At 32.0% G+C, this 15,118-nt stretch overlaps 1 protein-coding gene across 1 annotated transcript; it reads right to left on the reverse strand.

The window, feature by feature from the left end:
• Positions 1-1,548: 1,548 nt before the first annotated feature.
• LOC134711290 (uncharacterized) lies at positions 1,549-5,560 on the reverse strand. Its single transcript, XM_063571857.1, has 4 exons — positions 5,554-5,560; positions 3,905-4,090; positions 2,545-2,647; positions 1,549-1,820 (listed from the first exon to the last, which is right to left on the reverse strand). Exons 1-4 carry the CDS (start codon positions 5,558-5,560, stop codon positions 1,793-1,795), a joined length of 324 nt encoding a protein of 107 aa, XP_063427927.1. The 3' UTR covers positions 1,549-1,792.
• Between the last annotated feature and the right edge of the window lie 9,558 nt (positions 5,561-15,118).

Here is a 15,118-nt window from a genome sequence, read left to right on the forward strand (position 1 = left end):
TGCTCTTTGATAGGGTTGTCTCTTTAACACCTTGCCCATTTTCATTTTCAATTTAATAGATAATTTAAGTATGTGATATGTGATAAGTATCCAAAAGTGAGTTTATTTGATCAAATTCATCCTTGTGATTCAATTCTTGAAAATAGAGTTTTAAAACATATGGGTAAAAGGTAAGAGTCTTATTTAACATGAAAATAGTCAAATAATTCTGGAATGGTAAATCTTGAATTAGCCAAAAGGTAAATGTGAGATTTCTTTAAATTACACGCATGCAAAATAAAAGGGAAACACTTGAGTCCAGAGGGATATATTCGTTTTTCAGAAGTATACAATACAAGAGTGCACACGCTGAAATGTCTCACTTTTTCTTTACTTATCATTGATATTATGTTGATGGTCCTAAATATAAAGCTTTATTACAACTGTCACACAAACTTAACATTAAACAAGTAAACAAAACATGAAACAAGTAAACAAAACATTAACCAATGAACCATGAAAATGAGATAAAGGTCAGATGAACTGTTACAGGCAGTCATGTACAGGAAACAAATCTTCCATACACCAAATATAGTTGACCTATTGCTCATAGTTTAAGAAAACAGACCAAAAAAAACCAAAAACTTAACATTGGACAATAAACTGTCAAAATGAGGTCAAGTTCAAATAAAACCTGTGTGATTGACATATAGATCATAAAATATTTCCATACACCAAATATAGACCAATTGCATATAGTATTAGAAAAAAACACCAAAAATCAAAAACTTTACTTTTACCACTGAACCATCAAAATGAGGTCAAGGTTAGATGACACCTGCCAGCTAGACATGAACACCTTACAATCGTTCCATACACCAAATACAGTAGACCAATTGTATACAGTATAAGAAAAACAGACCAAACACAAAAACTTAACTACATGTACATGTATAACCACTGAACCATGAAAATAAGGTCAAAGTCAGATGACACCTGCAATTGGACATTTACACCTTACAGTCCTTCCATACACCAGCTATCCTAGACCTATTGCTTATACATGTTGTATCTGAGATATGGACTTGACCACCTTGTTCACTGATCCATGAAAAGAGGACAAGTGAAAACTGTCTGACGGGCATGAGGACCTTGCCAGGTATGACATTCCAAATATAGTTATCCTATTACTTATAATAAGAGAGAATTTAACATTACAAAAAATCTTAACTTTCTTTACAAGAAGTCACTGAACCATGAATATGAGGTCAAGGACATTGGACATGTGCCTGAGAGAAACTTCTTAACCTGAGGCATCTATATACCAAGGATGAAGCATCCAGGTCTTCAACCCTTTAAAATATAAGTCTTTTGAGTAGTTACCTAACCCCACTTCCATAGTGGCCAGACCACTATTTCTTTGTAGAGCTTTCTGCAACAAAAGTTGCAGGTTCAAGAAAAATGAGGAATCTTATTAAGTATACAACAGTGATATTGCTTTGAAACTTTTTTTTCAAGAAAACAACTGAGTCAATAATCTTTTTTTTTTTTTTAATAAATAAGGTGATATTTCACTTGTGCACATTGTAATGTTGATGAATCTTGCATATATTTCAAAATCCTCTTTTTACTACACATTGAGCCCATAGTCAGCTTAAGTTTCATTTATTCAATCCTGCATAAGTTCGACAAAAATGTCTGCTAATAAACAATTGAACCACCTCGGTTACCATTCTGTACATGAATATATCTCATTTTCATTTTCATATTCATTGCTGATTCCAGGTATCAAAATTTTAATCCTCCAGTAAAATTATTCTTCTGACCATGCTGACAGTGTACTGAAAATTAAAACAATAAATGTGTTATTAAATTAAGTTTGTTGATTCAATTGAAAAGTAATGATAAATGATAAATGATGATTTTAATATATTATATTTCATTGTTATGGGCATCATTGACCCAAATATGGTCTGCTTAAATCATTCTCTTACATGTATCTGAAAAAAAATTCAAGTTTATTTAAACACTTCTGACATTCTCATGGATATGAATATGATGCACATCATATAAGAGTTAATTCCCTTATATTGTTTTAAATCTTTATTAACGAATCTTAAATTACTGAACCCTTCATTCTTGAAATTAAGTTTTAAATCCAAATGAAACTATTTTGAAATTATACAGCATAGATAATACATGTAGCATAAAATCTTTAAACTATTAAAAGTATACCATTTGGTCTTAAAGTCTGTGTATGATTCTTGGACCTATAAACTATAAATTTTAACTTCCATTCCAAATTTATTCCATTGGCTATTTTCCTGTCTGACTGTTATTTTCAGTCTATTTCATTATCAAAATAGTGTTAATTCATATTTGTGAGATTGAAATCATAGCGCATTGTAAAATAACACACTGGTGTTACCCTGAACAGACACATTTGGATTTCTTACCCTAATCATGTTAATATATTCTAGTCATCTTGTTTTCTATTTTAAACAAAATAATTTGACATTCCATTTGATTACTGTTTTCTTGCTGTATCATGTATGTATATCATACCTTTTATACATGTATATATGTGCATGTACTGCAATTGTTTTTGTTGGTATATAAAAGTCCTCTGTTTTGAATTTTTGATTCATAGTGAACATCTTTCTCCATCCTGTAAATATAAAGCAAATGTACATACAATTACTAAATCTATAATACTAAATTATTCAAATCAAAATTGAATTAATTTTGCATTGTTATTATCAACACATGAATACAAATTTGCCAAATAAATTACCAAAAAAAACATATTTTCTTGATCCAATGAAAACCCATCGGTGGCTGTAGACTGTTGTCTGCTCTTTGGTTGGGTTGCTGTTATCTTTGACACATAACCCATTTCCATTCGAAATTTTATATATCTATTATTATAAATTTCTGCTCAATACATAAAAGTTACAGGCAAAGAAAACATGTATTATAATAGTGTACAGTGTACATAAATATATGCAAGCTGATTTTTTTTTACAGTTTCAGGGCACTCACAACCTTTTTTTAATTTGAATCAATGAACCACCACTGTCATAACACCATTATTTTGATAATGTTATGATATCAATCAAGTTGGAGTATATTTTTTGAAAGAAATTAATATTGTCAATGGATTATCATTTCTAAGTAGCATGATAATTAGCATGATTAGTTGTAAAAATATATAACTATAGCCTATAGGCATGATAGGAATAATATAACATAATGGATATAAAGAATCTGTACAGGCATATCACATTTGTAATAATTCCTGGTCATGAGATACATGTACATGTATAAGCTCTGAAATGGGTGGATGATTCAGTGGTTAATTTCAATGTGTAAATTTCTTTTAAAATATGAGATATGAATTTAGAGGATGCATAGCTATCTATTTTTTTTGTGTATGGGAAAGAGGAGCCTGTGCCTGTACCTTGTATTTTATGTTTATGAAAGATTTAATTTTTATGAATTTTACATTTTGGTGTACATATGTTCATGACATATATATATGAAATCAGGGACACAAATATTTTTTTCCGAATGAAATATTATACCTGGTATAAAACATCCAACAGTAAAAGTGGGTCTAGTGGCGGATCCAGAAATTTTCATAGGTGGGGGCCCACTGCCTGACCTAAGAGGGCTCTAGTCACGCTTCATTGATTCCCTATGTAAGCAACCAATTTTTTTCCCAAAAAGAGGGAGCCTGCACCCCCCCCCTCCCCCTAAATCCGTCTATGGGCCAGTATGGGGTCCACTTTTGAGTTGAACCCGAGACGTTCATCAAAATTCGTGGTGCCTCAGTAGCCTATATTTTTCAATTTATGGGGCATTGAAATTACATGTGTACCCCCCTTTTTCGAGAACTTGCAATCGGCATGAAACGTGATCATACGTGCTTTCGAATTTGATTCATTAGGGTCCGTATTTTCACTTAGAGATTTACAATGTTCTATTATCTGAGCAAAAAATGAAAGCGTGAATATTTTCCATGGAGATCGTGAAGAACACCTTGACCAGTTTAAAAACGGATGTTGACAACTTGTGTGGGTATAGTATTTCCGGAGACAAGTGCGGATACCTTAGACCGAAATCCGAAAGTAATTCACCAGTATATGAGTCGTATATAGTTGATTCAATACAGTATATTATAAGGAAATGATGATATATTGGATTTCTATTTTCATGTTTGATTTTATTTTTGCCGTTTAAATCATTTCTTTGGATCCGACTTATTTGATAGTAATTTACTAAAATATCTGGTATAAACCATTACCTTTTGTGTTATTCAGCATAAAGATTAAGCATCCAAGAATGTAATTAATGCAACTTTTCAGCATGGAATGCCAAATCCAACGTCAAATAATGGCCGCCATTACGTGTTGACAACGTCGACTAGTGAACCGTATCACTGAGCGGCGAAATCCTTACTCAGGCGCTTCCGGTTGTCCTACTGTTTGTGTTGTGTTTATACATACGTATCTCCAGCAAAACACATAATACATCAGGGTATAGTTCATATGCGTTAACTTCTATTCTCTGTTAGCATTTATCACGTCATGTGCCAATGTTCAAACACATATTTAATAGCAGTTCTCTGTAACCACCAACCAAGTTGCGGCACGCATAGTCTCAGATTTTCTTGAAACTTGTTCTGTTGGTAGCTATCGATAAACTAACAAGAAAAATGTTGACAACATTTTTGTTTATGCCCCCGTTGCCATGGTTACGGGTCCCCTTGGATTTTGCCCCAAAAATATTTTTCGAGGATAAAAAATGACCCATTTTAAGCTGTTATCATGCATCCATTTCAAGTTTAATGAATATTTTAACTATAATTCATTAAAATATAACACTTTATGAGTAAGATAAAAGATAAAAATTATTCTGACAAAAGGGGAAAAAGGGGGCAGCACTGGTTCTAATAGTGGAATTTTCCCTGATTTCAAAAAGGCAAATTATAGGCATTTTGCATGGCATAATTTTACACTTTTGCATCCACAACCAATTATACTAAACTGATAAATGTAAATTATGGCTGTTGCCCAGAAATAATTTATCATTAAAGGTTTGGGAAATAGGTTGCTAGGGTGGTTGCTATGGGAACATAAAAGTGTCTTTTTTTGTATTTTGAAGAAAAATTTTGACATTGCTATTTGAATAGTTTAAAAACAGTGACAAATACCAAATAAAAATCAATTGGGACATGTTGTGCATTCAATGACCTGAAAGTTGACCTCAAGGTCAAAGGTTTTTAATGACCTTGACTTTGACCTTAGGTCTTTTTTTTATTTAATTTTGTTAGAAATTTTATCAAATAAACCCAAAATGTATTTAGAAAAAGTGTTAAGACAAAATTTTGTCTACATTTTGTTTAGAAGCAAAATGCCAGAGGTCAAGGTAATGTTAAAAGTTCTTAGCAACGACCCTTACTTGATATAAAAGTACCTAGCAACCATGCTTAGTTGGGTTCAGATTGATACAAATTATGGTAAACATCCTAATTAAAAGTTGAGGGGTCAATATTTTCAGCATTAACTTTACCAGCCATTCTTATATAATCAGAAAATGCATGGCAACCATCCTTGTATTGGTGCTTTACTAAAGTTTTGATTCATTCTTCTATTTAGACTCTTCACTAGATTTCTTTAAATAACAGGTATTGTGTTTCTTAAATAATTCACATACATTAGTTTACTCATTAATCGCCAGCAAAAAGTAAAATCACAAAAATACTGAACTCAGAGGAAAATCAATTTGGACAGTCCATAATCACATGGCAAAATCAAAAAACATAACGCATCAAAAACGAATGGACAAGAACTGTTATAGACAAGAACTGTTGTAGACAAAGCGTTGTTTCCTTTTCTTGCTTGAATTACAAATGCTGTTTTTTCAAAGTATTTCATCAATTTTACGAAAAAATACCAGTCGAATCATCATATCATCTACTAGGGGGGCTCCTGTTTTACATTTATGTTCTTAATCTTGAATCTTCAACGCATGTAGAAAAGTAATGTAACAAAACATTATTTTTTATTGAAACTTATATGGATAAATGAACAACTTAATAGTAAAAATTACCAACAAGACTCCATCATTTACTCAAATATTTGAAAATTTCATTTTACTTCATATAGGCGGTTTGCCTTTAAATGAATACTAGTACTTAAGGAGAAAAATTCAAATAACAGCATTTCTCTTGTTTCCTTATCCCAATTATGTACTCTTTTTTTATAGTTACTCTTGTAACTATAAATGTTAAGCTTATTCTATATTAATGTATTTAGGTTAATACTAACATAAACGATAGTTACCCCAAATTGACCTTAAAGGGTATTTATTCTTAATAGGGGTTGTCAGATGAATCTAGCGCCATCTTGGAGTGTACAATCAAAGTACCAATTGGTCTTGATATTTGCCTAAATCGGCAAAGGAGAATGTACTTATGAAAATGGGCGTGTTGGCCCTCTTTCAAAAGAAGTCTTAATTCAAACCATTGCTAGCATTAGTAAAGACAACTTAGAAAAAAAACAAATTTTTGGTTCCGGTAAAAAAAATGTTGCCTAGCAACCATTTTTACTACATGATATAATTTGCACATAGGAAATGATGTCTCTGTACAAATAACCATATTTTCCATATAAGATAGTTGGTTTGAGAATAACTTGAAGTTACAAATGAATATTTACTTCAATTTGAGTTCACAAATTTCTAATCAACTACTTAGCTACAGAAATATTCCTGAGCAACGGTTATTAAAAGGTAATGTGTGTCCTCTGAAGTATGAATCTAGCAACATAAATTTCATAAAAAACAATAGTCCTTAATTTTTGATGAAATTTTTCTTTTCAAATGAGCCATTTGAGGATATATTACTCTTTCAGTAAAAGAAACATACTGGACTAATAGGGAATTCATTTTTATTATTATTATTACTTGCAGCGAGAAAACTAGTTCAGTAGCACCATTGTTTCTTTTTATTTCTTAAAACATATGATGTAACCTATCTTCCCACAATTATTCAAAATTCTTTCTCAAAGAATTTTTGTATGCACACAAGTATGTTTTTTTCAAAATCAAATCTAACCAAATTTTGGCAATTTTCAATGACCCGTAGCTTGTAAAATAGCACGGTGACCCAACTTTTTTATTATATTTAAAAAAAAAAGCATAGTAAAATCTTTATTTTAGCAAATAATAGGAAAATTCTGTCTCAACACACACTTTCTCCTCTCTTATAAATAGCGTTAGAGTTTACTTTTTTAGCAAATGTAATAATCCTATATTTTTGAACCAAAAGGGCTCCTGAGTGGCCTAGTCTGTTCGATTACTAAATCTCAATTGGCACTGAGACTCTGTTAAAATAAGTATGTTTTAATATTCTTTTTTAATCTTCCACTGTTGATATACAAAAATAGCAATGGATAGATGCAAGGTAGTTATATTAGTGAGGAAAGAGCATTTTATCTTTTGTGATGGGGAAGATAGAAGTTTAACAAAATGAATGTGATAGTGTCTTGATCTGCAGATAAATAATATTGCCCAAAACATGCTAAAAACAAATTTTTGTACATTTAGATCCACATTTGAAACTATTTAAAATACAAAAACAGTGTGTATGCAATAAAAAAAATCGACGAAAAATATGAAATAATCAAGCCTTATTTCTCGTTTTGTTTATATAGATTAGACCGTTGGTGTTCTCGTTTGAATGGTTTTACACTTGTAATTTTGGGGCCCTTTATAGCTTGTTGTTCGGTGTGAGCCAAGGCTCCGTGTTGAAGGCCGTACTTTAACCTATAATGGTTTAGTTTTAAATTGTTATTTGGATGGAGAGTTGTCACATTGGCACTCACACCACATCTTCCTATATCTATTATAAGTTAAAACGATTGAAAATAAAACTTCAAGCATTTTTTCATCTTTTGGTATCTTTTTCTATAAAAATCGCTCATACGGTTACTTGGTTATATTTTTTTGAAAAATATTGATTTCAGTTGAAATGATTGGACTTTTTATGAATGAGAACTCACTTTTGTCCCATGACTGTATGTGTAATCAGTCTAATGAAATCAAATTTGCTATATTATTTACTTTTCCGGATAAGACATGTGTTTTTAATATATTTTTTTTCTCATTTTTGTCCAAATGAAATCTAAAATAAACTGTTGCTGTTCAGTTTTTCTAAATAATTAATTGGTTGCTATGCATTTTTTCAATATAAAGCGATGGTTGCTAGGCATTTTCCTAATTTTAATATGTGGTTGCTGGGCAGTTTTACACTTTAAATGAATGATTGCTTCTTATGTGATGACACCCTTTAGACCTCTGAAGTTAGGTCTATGTAATAGTTTATATAGTCCTGAATGTAATCACATATAGTTTCTAGGTACATTTTTTATCAAATAAGGGTGGTTGCTAAGCACTTTTGAAATGACCTTGACTTTTTATTTTTCATATGTTGATAAGAAGTGACTTAAAACATCCTGATGATTTTCTCATTGTTAAGTAGCCTCTTTCTATTATAATTCCTTTCAAAATTCAATTAATATACACAAAGTCAAAGGTCAAGGTCATCAATGACCTTTGACCTTTTGAAAAATTCATGGTAATTTAATTGCCAATATTTTTCACATCATAGTTATTCAATAATAATTACTTTTTGTGGATTATTTTAATAAAATTGCTACATTTTGGAGGTAAAAAGGCAAAAATTACATATTTTTGTTTCCATAGCAACCATCCTAGAAACTAATTTCCCAAACATTTTGTTTTAATTTTTTTATTAGAAGCATCGATACTTTTCATTCATAACCACAGGTTAAATGGAGGTGGATGCAAAAATGTCTAATTTGTTCATACAAAATGTGTAAAATTTGTCTCCGGAACTATATTGAAAAGTTACCTCTGTTTCTGCGGTTGTGACAATATTCAGCCAAAATATTTTTTATATATGACATTGATTTTTTGTTTTTTAAGTTTCATGTTTCTAAAAAATATTTACAAGTATCATTAAATAAAACCTAGTTTTGATTACGAATGACTGCAAAGTGGTTGTTTTTTCGATGCTAAATTCCTCAAAATTTGCGGGAAATCTAATTCACTTGGTTGCCATGGCAACCATGACCTAGCAACATTTGGGTGGGCATTTTTCTTACTTTTTTACATGATCACATGTTTTGGCTAAGTTTCGTGAAAATCGATGACTATGCGTGCCGGACCCCCTATATAAAACGGTTGGTGGTTACAGAGAATTGCTCTTTAAAACATTACTACAGCTTGTGAATTGTTGTAGGATTATTTTTTGTAAAAAATATTATGTATGGAGAATTTCATAAAAGGTATCAAAAGCCCTCTCCCTTTTTCAAAGTCCGATATTTGTTTCCTTTCTGTTAAATTCAAGTATTTTCGTATCTCTGGCCTCAGACCACAATTATTCTTCTCCTTTGCTACAATGCATCTTTTGGTACAAGCCAAATTAAATTAAAAATGTGCACCGCTTCAAACATGAAATAAATGTCACTACTTATATATAAACCATTATTAGTCTAATAAATATGCTTCTAGAACAATCCATTTTCTTTTTAGAACCTTTTTACATGCCAATGGTAGGATATGAATCTTGTATAATTGATTTAGACCGACTAAGGCTAATTTGAGGGATGGTCGGAGGGGTCCTGATCCCGAAATCCCGGGCTTAAAATATGAAACCCAAAATGCAGAACTTGAAGAAATTCATATCCCGAAGTCCCGTAAGTATCAATCCCCAAATGCCAAGCCTAAAAACAATCGATCTCGACGCCCCGAAAAAGGTCCTGCTCCCTCTAATCTGTATCCTACTTTCATTTTTGCCAAATCACTACTTTCACTTTGAACAATACATTTGTATGCCCTATATATAGGCATTATATAGCTTGTTGTTCGGTATGAGCCAATGCTCCGTGTTGAAGGCCGTACTTTAACCTATAAAGGTTTACTTTTTAAATCGTCACTTGGATGGAGAGTTGTCTCATTGGCACTCACACCACATCTTCCTATATCTATTATGTATTCTAGTCTATGCATCCATGAGTTCGTTCGTTCGTATGTCCATCTGTCTGTCCCGCTTCAGGGGAAAGTTTTTGGTCGAGGTAGTTTTTGATGAAGTTCAAGACCAATCAACTCGAAACTCAGTAAATGTAGTGCCGATGTTGCTACGGACACATTCTTGTTTCCACATGTTTTACTTATTTCAATTATATGCAAATGGTATGTCATTGACTCCTTTTAAATAGTAAATATTTCAATGAAAGAAAACAGTAGACAGAATACAGGGAGTCTCTATATATTAGTGGTATAATCGTAGTTTACGTGTAGATCAACACAAAAACCAAGTGTCCTGTCTAGAGAGGCATAATTGGTTGTGGTTCTTGCGATCTAAACACCATGATATGGAGAAAGCTCTGATTGTATTATCTATTTTTCATTTTTGTTATCTATCAAACGATTGGTTGTACCTGTGGATATTTCAAACCGGAAGTCTTATCTATGACTAAAAGTCAGTCTGACGTGGGAATCAATATCCGGACTCCTTTTTTGTCGTGTTTCTCCAAGTATATCTCAATCTGAATGATCATAAGAATGGATTACAAATGCGACTATGCATGTAACCTATAGAACACAGATCATGAATTAATAACAGTTGAATAGGAATGAAAAATATAGATTAAAACAGAACGCATTATTGATATGCATTTTGCAATTGAGAGAGATACAATTATTGAAGGTGGAATGTGTGCATCGGGTGGTTAATTTAGTATAAGAAATGTTTTTTTTCTATATATTGATGTACTTAAATATGCTATGCAAATGTTTTGATTTAAGGGGAAAATTTGTTGTTATACTTTTATTTTGTGTTCACCTAACTTGTTGTATATTAAAACATAAACAAATATACATACAAGACTCTAGGTTCTAAAAAGTGCAACTGAAAAGAACATAACAATATAAAAAAAGAAAATGTGGTATGAATGCCATTGTGATACCTCTTCACAAGAGACTACCTGACGCAGAAATTAAAAATGATAGGTCAATTTACGGTCTTCACCAATGAGCAAAGACCGTACCGCACAGTCCGCTATTAAAAGGCACAGCAATGACAAATGTAAGACAATTCAAACTAAAATAACTAGCGGCCTAGTTTCTGTATCACAAAAATAATTTAGATCTCGAACATATAAGTAACACAACAACGAAAGACAACCACTGAATTGCAGGCTCCTCACTTTGGACAATATTTCATTGGCGCAAAAATAAAACCTTTAGCGCTAATATATCAGGAAAATACCGGTAAATAGTATAAAATATATATTTTAAAAAAGACTTTTGATAATAAAAGTTTGTGTTTGCAAAATTAAATATATTCCTCAGCAATCAGTCGACATTAAACCACACAAGTTATGTTAAAACCTTAATGAAACACAGTTCTGTTATAAATAAACCTGATCATAACACTTATAAGGAATTATGAAAGAAAACAGTTAACACTAGAGTTATTCAATAAAGCATGAAACACTATTGTAAAGTATACCCTTAGATAAAACTTGAAAGCGACGGCCCTGATGTATTCATATCTGTTCACTCTACTAACAACTGATAAATTAAAGCAGTCATTAATAACCATTCAGTGATTACAAACACTTTGCTTATCATTCTAGGGGTATGCCCTTTTACAAATGGAAAAAAATGGAATATTTTTTTAGTTTCTGATCTCATAACTTAAGTTTGTCTCCACTAAATACAATGAAAATTAATGTGTATACAATGCTCATTACCTCTAAACTCAGTTTAAGTTTAACTTTTGGCAGCTTCATTTTTTACAGTTCTTGATTTATGTCCCTTTATAACGTTATATGATAGCGGGGGCGTCATCTTTGTCCCTTTGGACACATTCCCCATTCTTTTTCTTTTTAGAAATTAATGAATAAGGGAAAGAGGGAGGTGAAAACATTGGGGAGAGTGTCAATTTTTCTCATTTCAGAAATTAAAAAGATTTCTTCAAATATCTTTTTTTGAAAGGATTAATATTCAACAGCATAGTGAATTGCTCCAAAACAAAAGCAAAACAAATATTCTAAGTTCATTAGACCGCAAATATTTTAAGTTCATTAGACCAAATTCATTCTGTGTCATAAACTTGAGCTGTGTCAACTATGTAGTCACAATCCAAATTCAGAGCTGTATCCAGCTTGAATGGTGTGTCCATACTAGCCCCAATTCAACCGTTTAGGGTTCCACCTCTGAAGTCATATAAATCTGCGCCCTGTGGAGCATCTGGTACATTATTTTTTTTTTCTTAATTTGTGTTTATTGACATTGTTATATTTACTGTTAATTACTACACTTTCATACCACAACACATATTGTATTGGTACAGGTATCACTTATATTTGTCTGCATATAACAAAACAAAATGAAAAGGAATGATTTTGCATTACCTTTTGAATACTACATGTATGACTATTTAGATACTTAGACATATTAAGACTAAATTAGTAGATGTTGATAATATTGGCTTGACATGCTTGAAATTCTATCAGATTACTTTTGGAGCAGTTATGAGTCTTTGAAGCGTGCTCACAAAGGTTATTTTGGTGAAATCATTTCCTATTGCCTCGACCAGCTTTGGAAGAGATATAATCAAATAATTGATAAAAATCAGCACAGACTATTCAAATTAATTTCCTAGATCATCTGTTCCCAAGAATGTCAGGCATTGCCATTATTAAAAACCAATAAATGTGTTCTAATCTGAGGAACAATTAGACATTTTAACACAAAAATATTACTAATGATACTGACGATCCACGACAAAGTAATATACATAGAACCATTTAGTTCTTTTAGAATAGTAAGCAAATACATATAAAAAGAGATGGTATGATTACCAATGAGACAGTTTTCCACAAGAGACCAAATCGACACAGATATTAACATCTACAGGTCACAGTACGACAATAAACAATGAGCAAAGCCAATACCGCATAATCAGCTATTAAAGGCCCCGAAATAACAATGTAAAACAATTCCAACCAGAAAACTAATGACCTTATTTTTTTTACAAAATAAACAAAAAACTAATATGTAACACATAAACAAACGACAACCACTGAATTACAGACTCCTTATATCATGGTCTCAAAACTAGATATCATCTTCCATTTAGAAAAAAAAACACATGAAAAAAAGAACCTATTATGTGTTGCTCTCCTAGATACAAAATGTATCCAAAATCAAAGATGTAAAACATATTCTATCATAATCATTAGGTAACTAATGTAATTACTGTCTCCTCAATGCCCTTCTTGAACATAAAAAAAAATCATAAATAACACTCCTAATGCTCAGATTGGTTGTCATCGTGCAACACAGTTAATAACACCATGTTGGAAAAACATAGAACTCTTTTTGTCATAAGACACTGTAAAACATCCAAACACTCATCTGTGTTCACACTTGTTTCTGTTAAGAATATATTTCAATTTTCGCAGAACAAAAATGTGTTTAGTGGCACTACAGCAAATGTTATCTATATGTACTGACCACTTGCAATTATTCTAAGATCGATAATGAATAATAAGAATTCATGAACCTTAAGAAATCTAATTGGCATTTCTGACGAGAAATTTTCAATTGGCATGTGTCCGTTTCAGATCCGTTCATCATCCGTTTTATCCGTTATACGGCCAAAAGAAGTCCGTTTCAGATTCGTTCAACATCCGTTTTATCCATCAAACGTCCGTTAGAAGTCCGTTGGTGAAGTTATCTGCCAGACCTACAACGGATGTATAACGAACACGTAACGGATACAAAACGGAAACGAAACGGACGAGTACCGTACAAGACGGACGTCTAACGGACGTCCAACGGACATTTTATCCGTTGGACGTCCGTTCAAAGTTTTGAACATGCTATAAATTTTCCATCGGACAGAACGGACATCGATGGATAAAACGGACGCTTAACGGACATGCAATGGGTATGGACGGACGCCAACGGACGTCTAACGGACACGCACAGATTGAAAAACAGTTATTCGTTAGGCGTCCGTTCGAGCTATCCGGTAAGGTGTGACCGAGGCTTTAACATTGAAACTGGTAGATTTTGTAATATTGAAAGAGAAAACAGATTATGTAATATGTGTAATAAAAACATGATTGAAGGTGAATACCATTATATTTTAGTATGTGAGAAATATTCTGATATAAGGAAAACATATATAAAACCATTTACCCTTGAACAGTTTCTTTATAGTAATCCAGAATGCCAGCGTTTCTGGAACACATCTTATGAAGTATATTGTTTACTGGGATTAAAACCATCAGACATCCAGTAACGAATGAAAAGCAATATGTTCAGAAAATATTCCATTAGATATGGATTTCGATACGGAAATAAAGTCTTCGTATCGCCCTATTACTTTTAGTTTTGCTTCATAATTTTGCAATAGTTTATAAATATAAAATGGTATGATTGCCAATGTGACAACTCTCCATAAGAGACCAGAATGCCACAGAATTTAACAATTATAGGTCACCGTATGGCATACAACAATGAGCAAAGTCCACTGATACCGCAGAGTCAGCATTCAAAGGCCCCTACATGACAATTCAAAACAAGAAAACTTACGACCTAATGAAGTTCATTTTTTAAATTCCGTTTGACATACTTCTTCTACATAATCCCCACTGACGTTTTGATATATTTTGTTCTTCTAAATTTATATTTGGTCTTTAACCTTTTCCATGCATTATTTTGAGTTTAGTTACTTTAACTCCGAAAACGTACAGACAGATATGCAAACTGACCAGTGTTTTCATCGAAAACATTATTTCTAAAACTTAATGTTTGTGGACAAACATAATTGTCAATAGTGTGTATCAAAATGCTGTCTTCATTATAGTATTATGGTATAGTGATAAGACATGTACCTATCTGAAATAAAGAATATTAATATTTTGAAATGGTAGTTGAAAAGATATAATGTCAATGGGTGTACATGTCAATGGGTGTATATGAATTGGCATTTTTAAAAAGGTGTATGTATTATATGATATAGGAATCCCAG

Source organism: Mytilus trossulus, chromosome 1 (genome assembly GCF_036588685.1).
Source record: "Mytilus trossulus isolate FHL-02 chromosome 1, PNRI_Mtr1.1.1.hap1, whole genome shotgun sequence".
NCBI lineage: Eukaryota > Metazoa > Mollusca > Bivalvia > Mytilida > Mytilidae > Mytilus > Mytilus trossulus.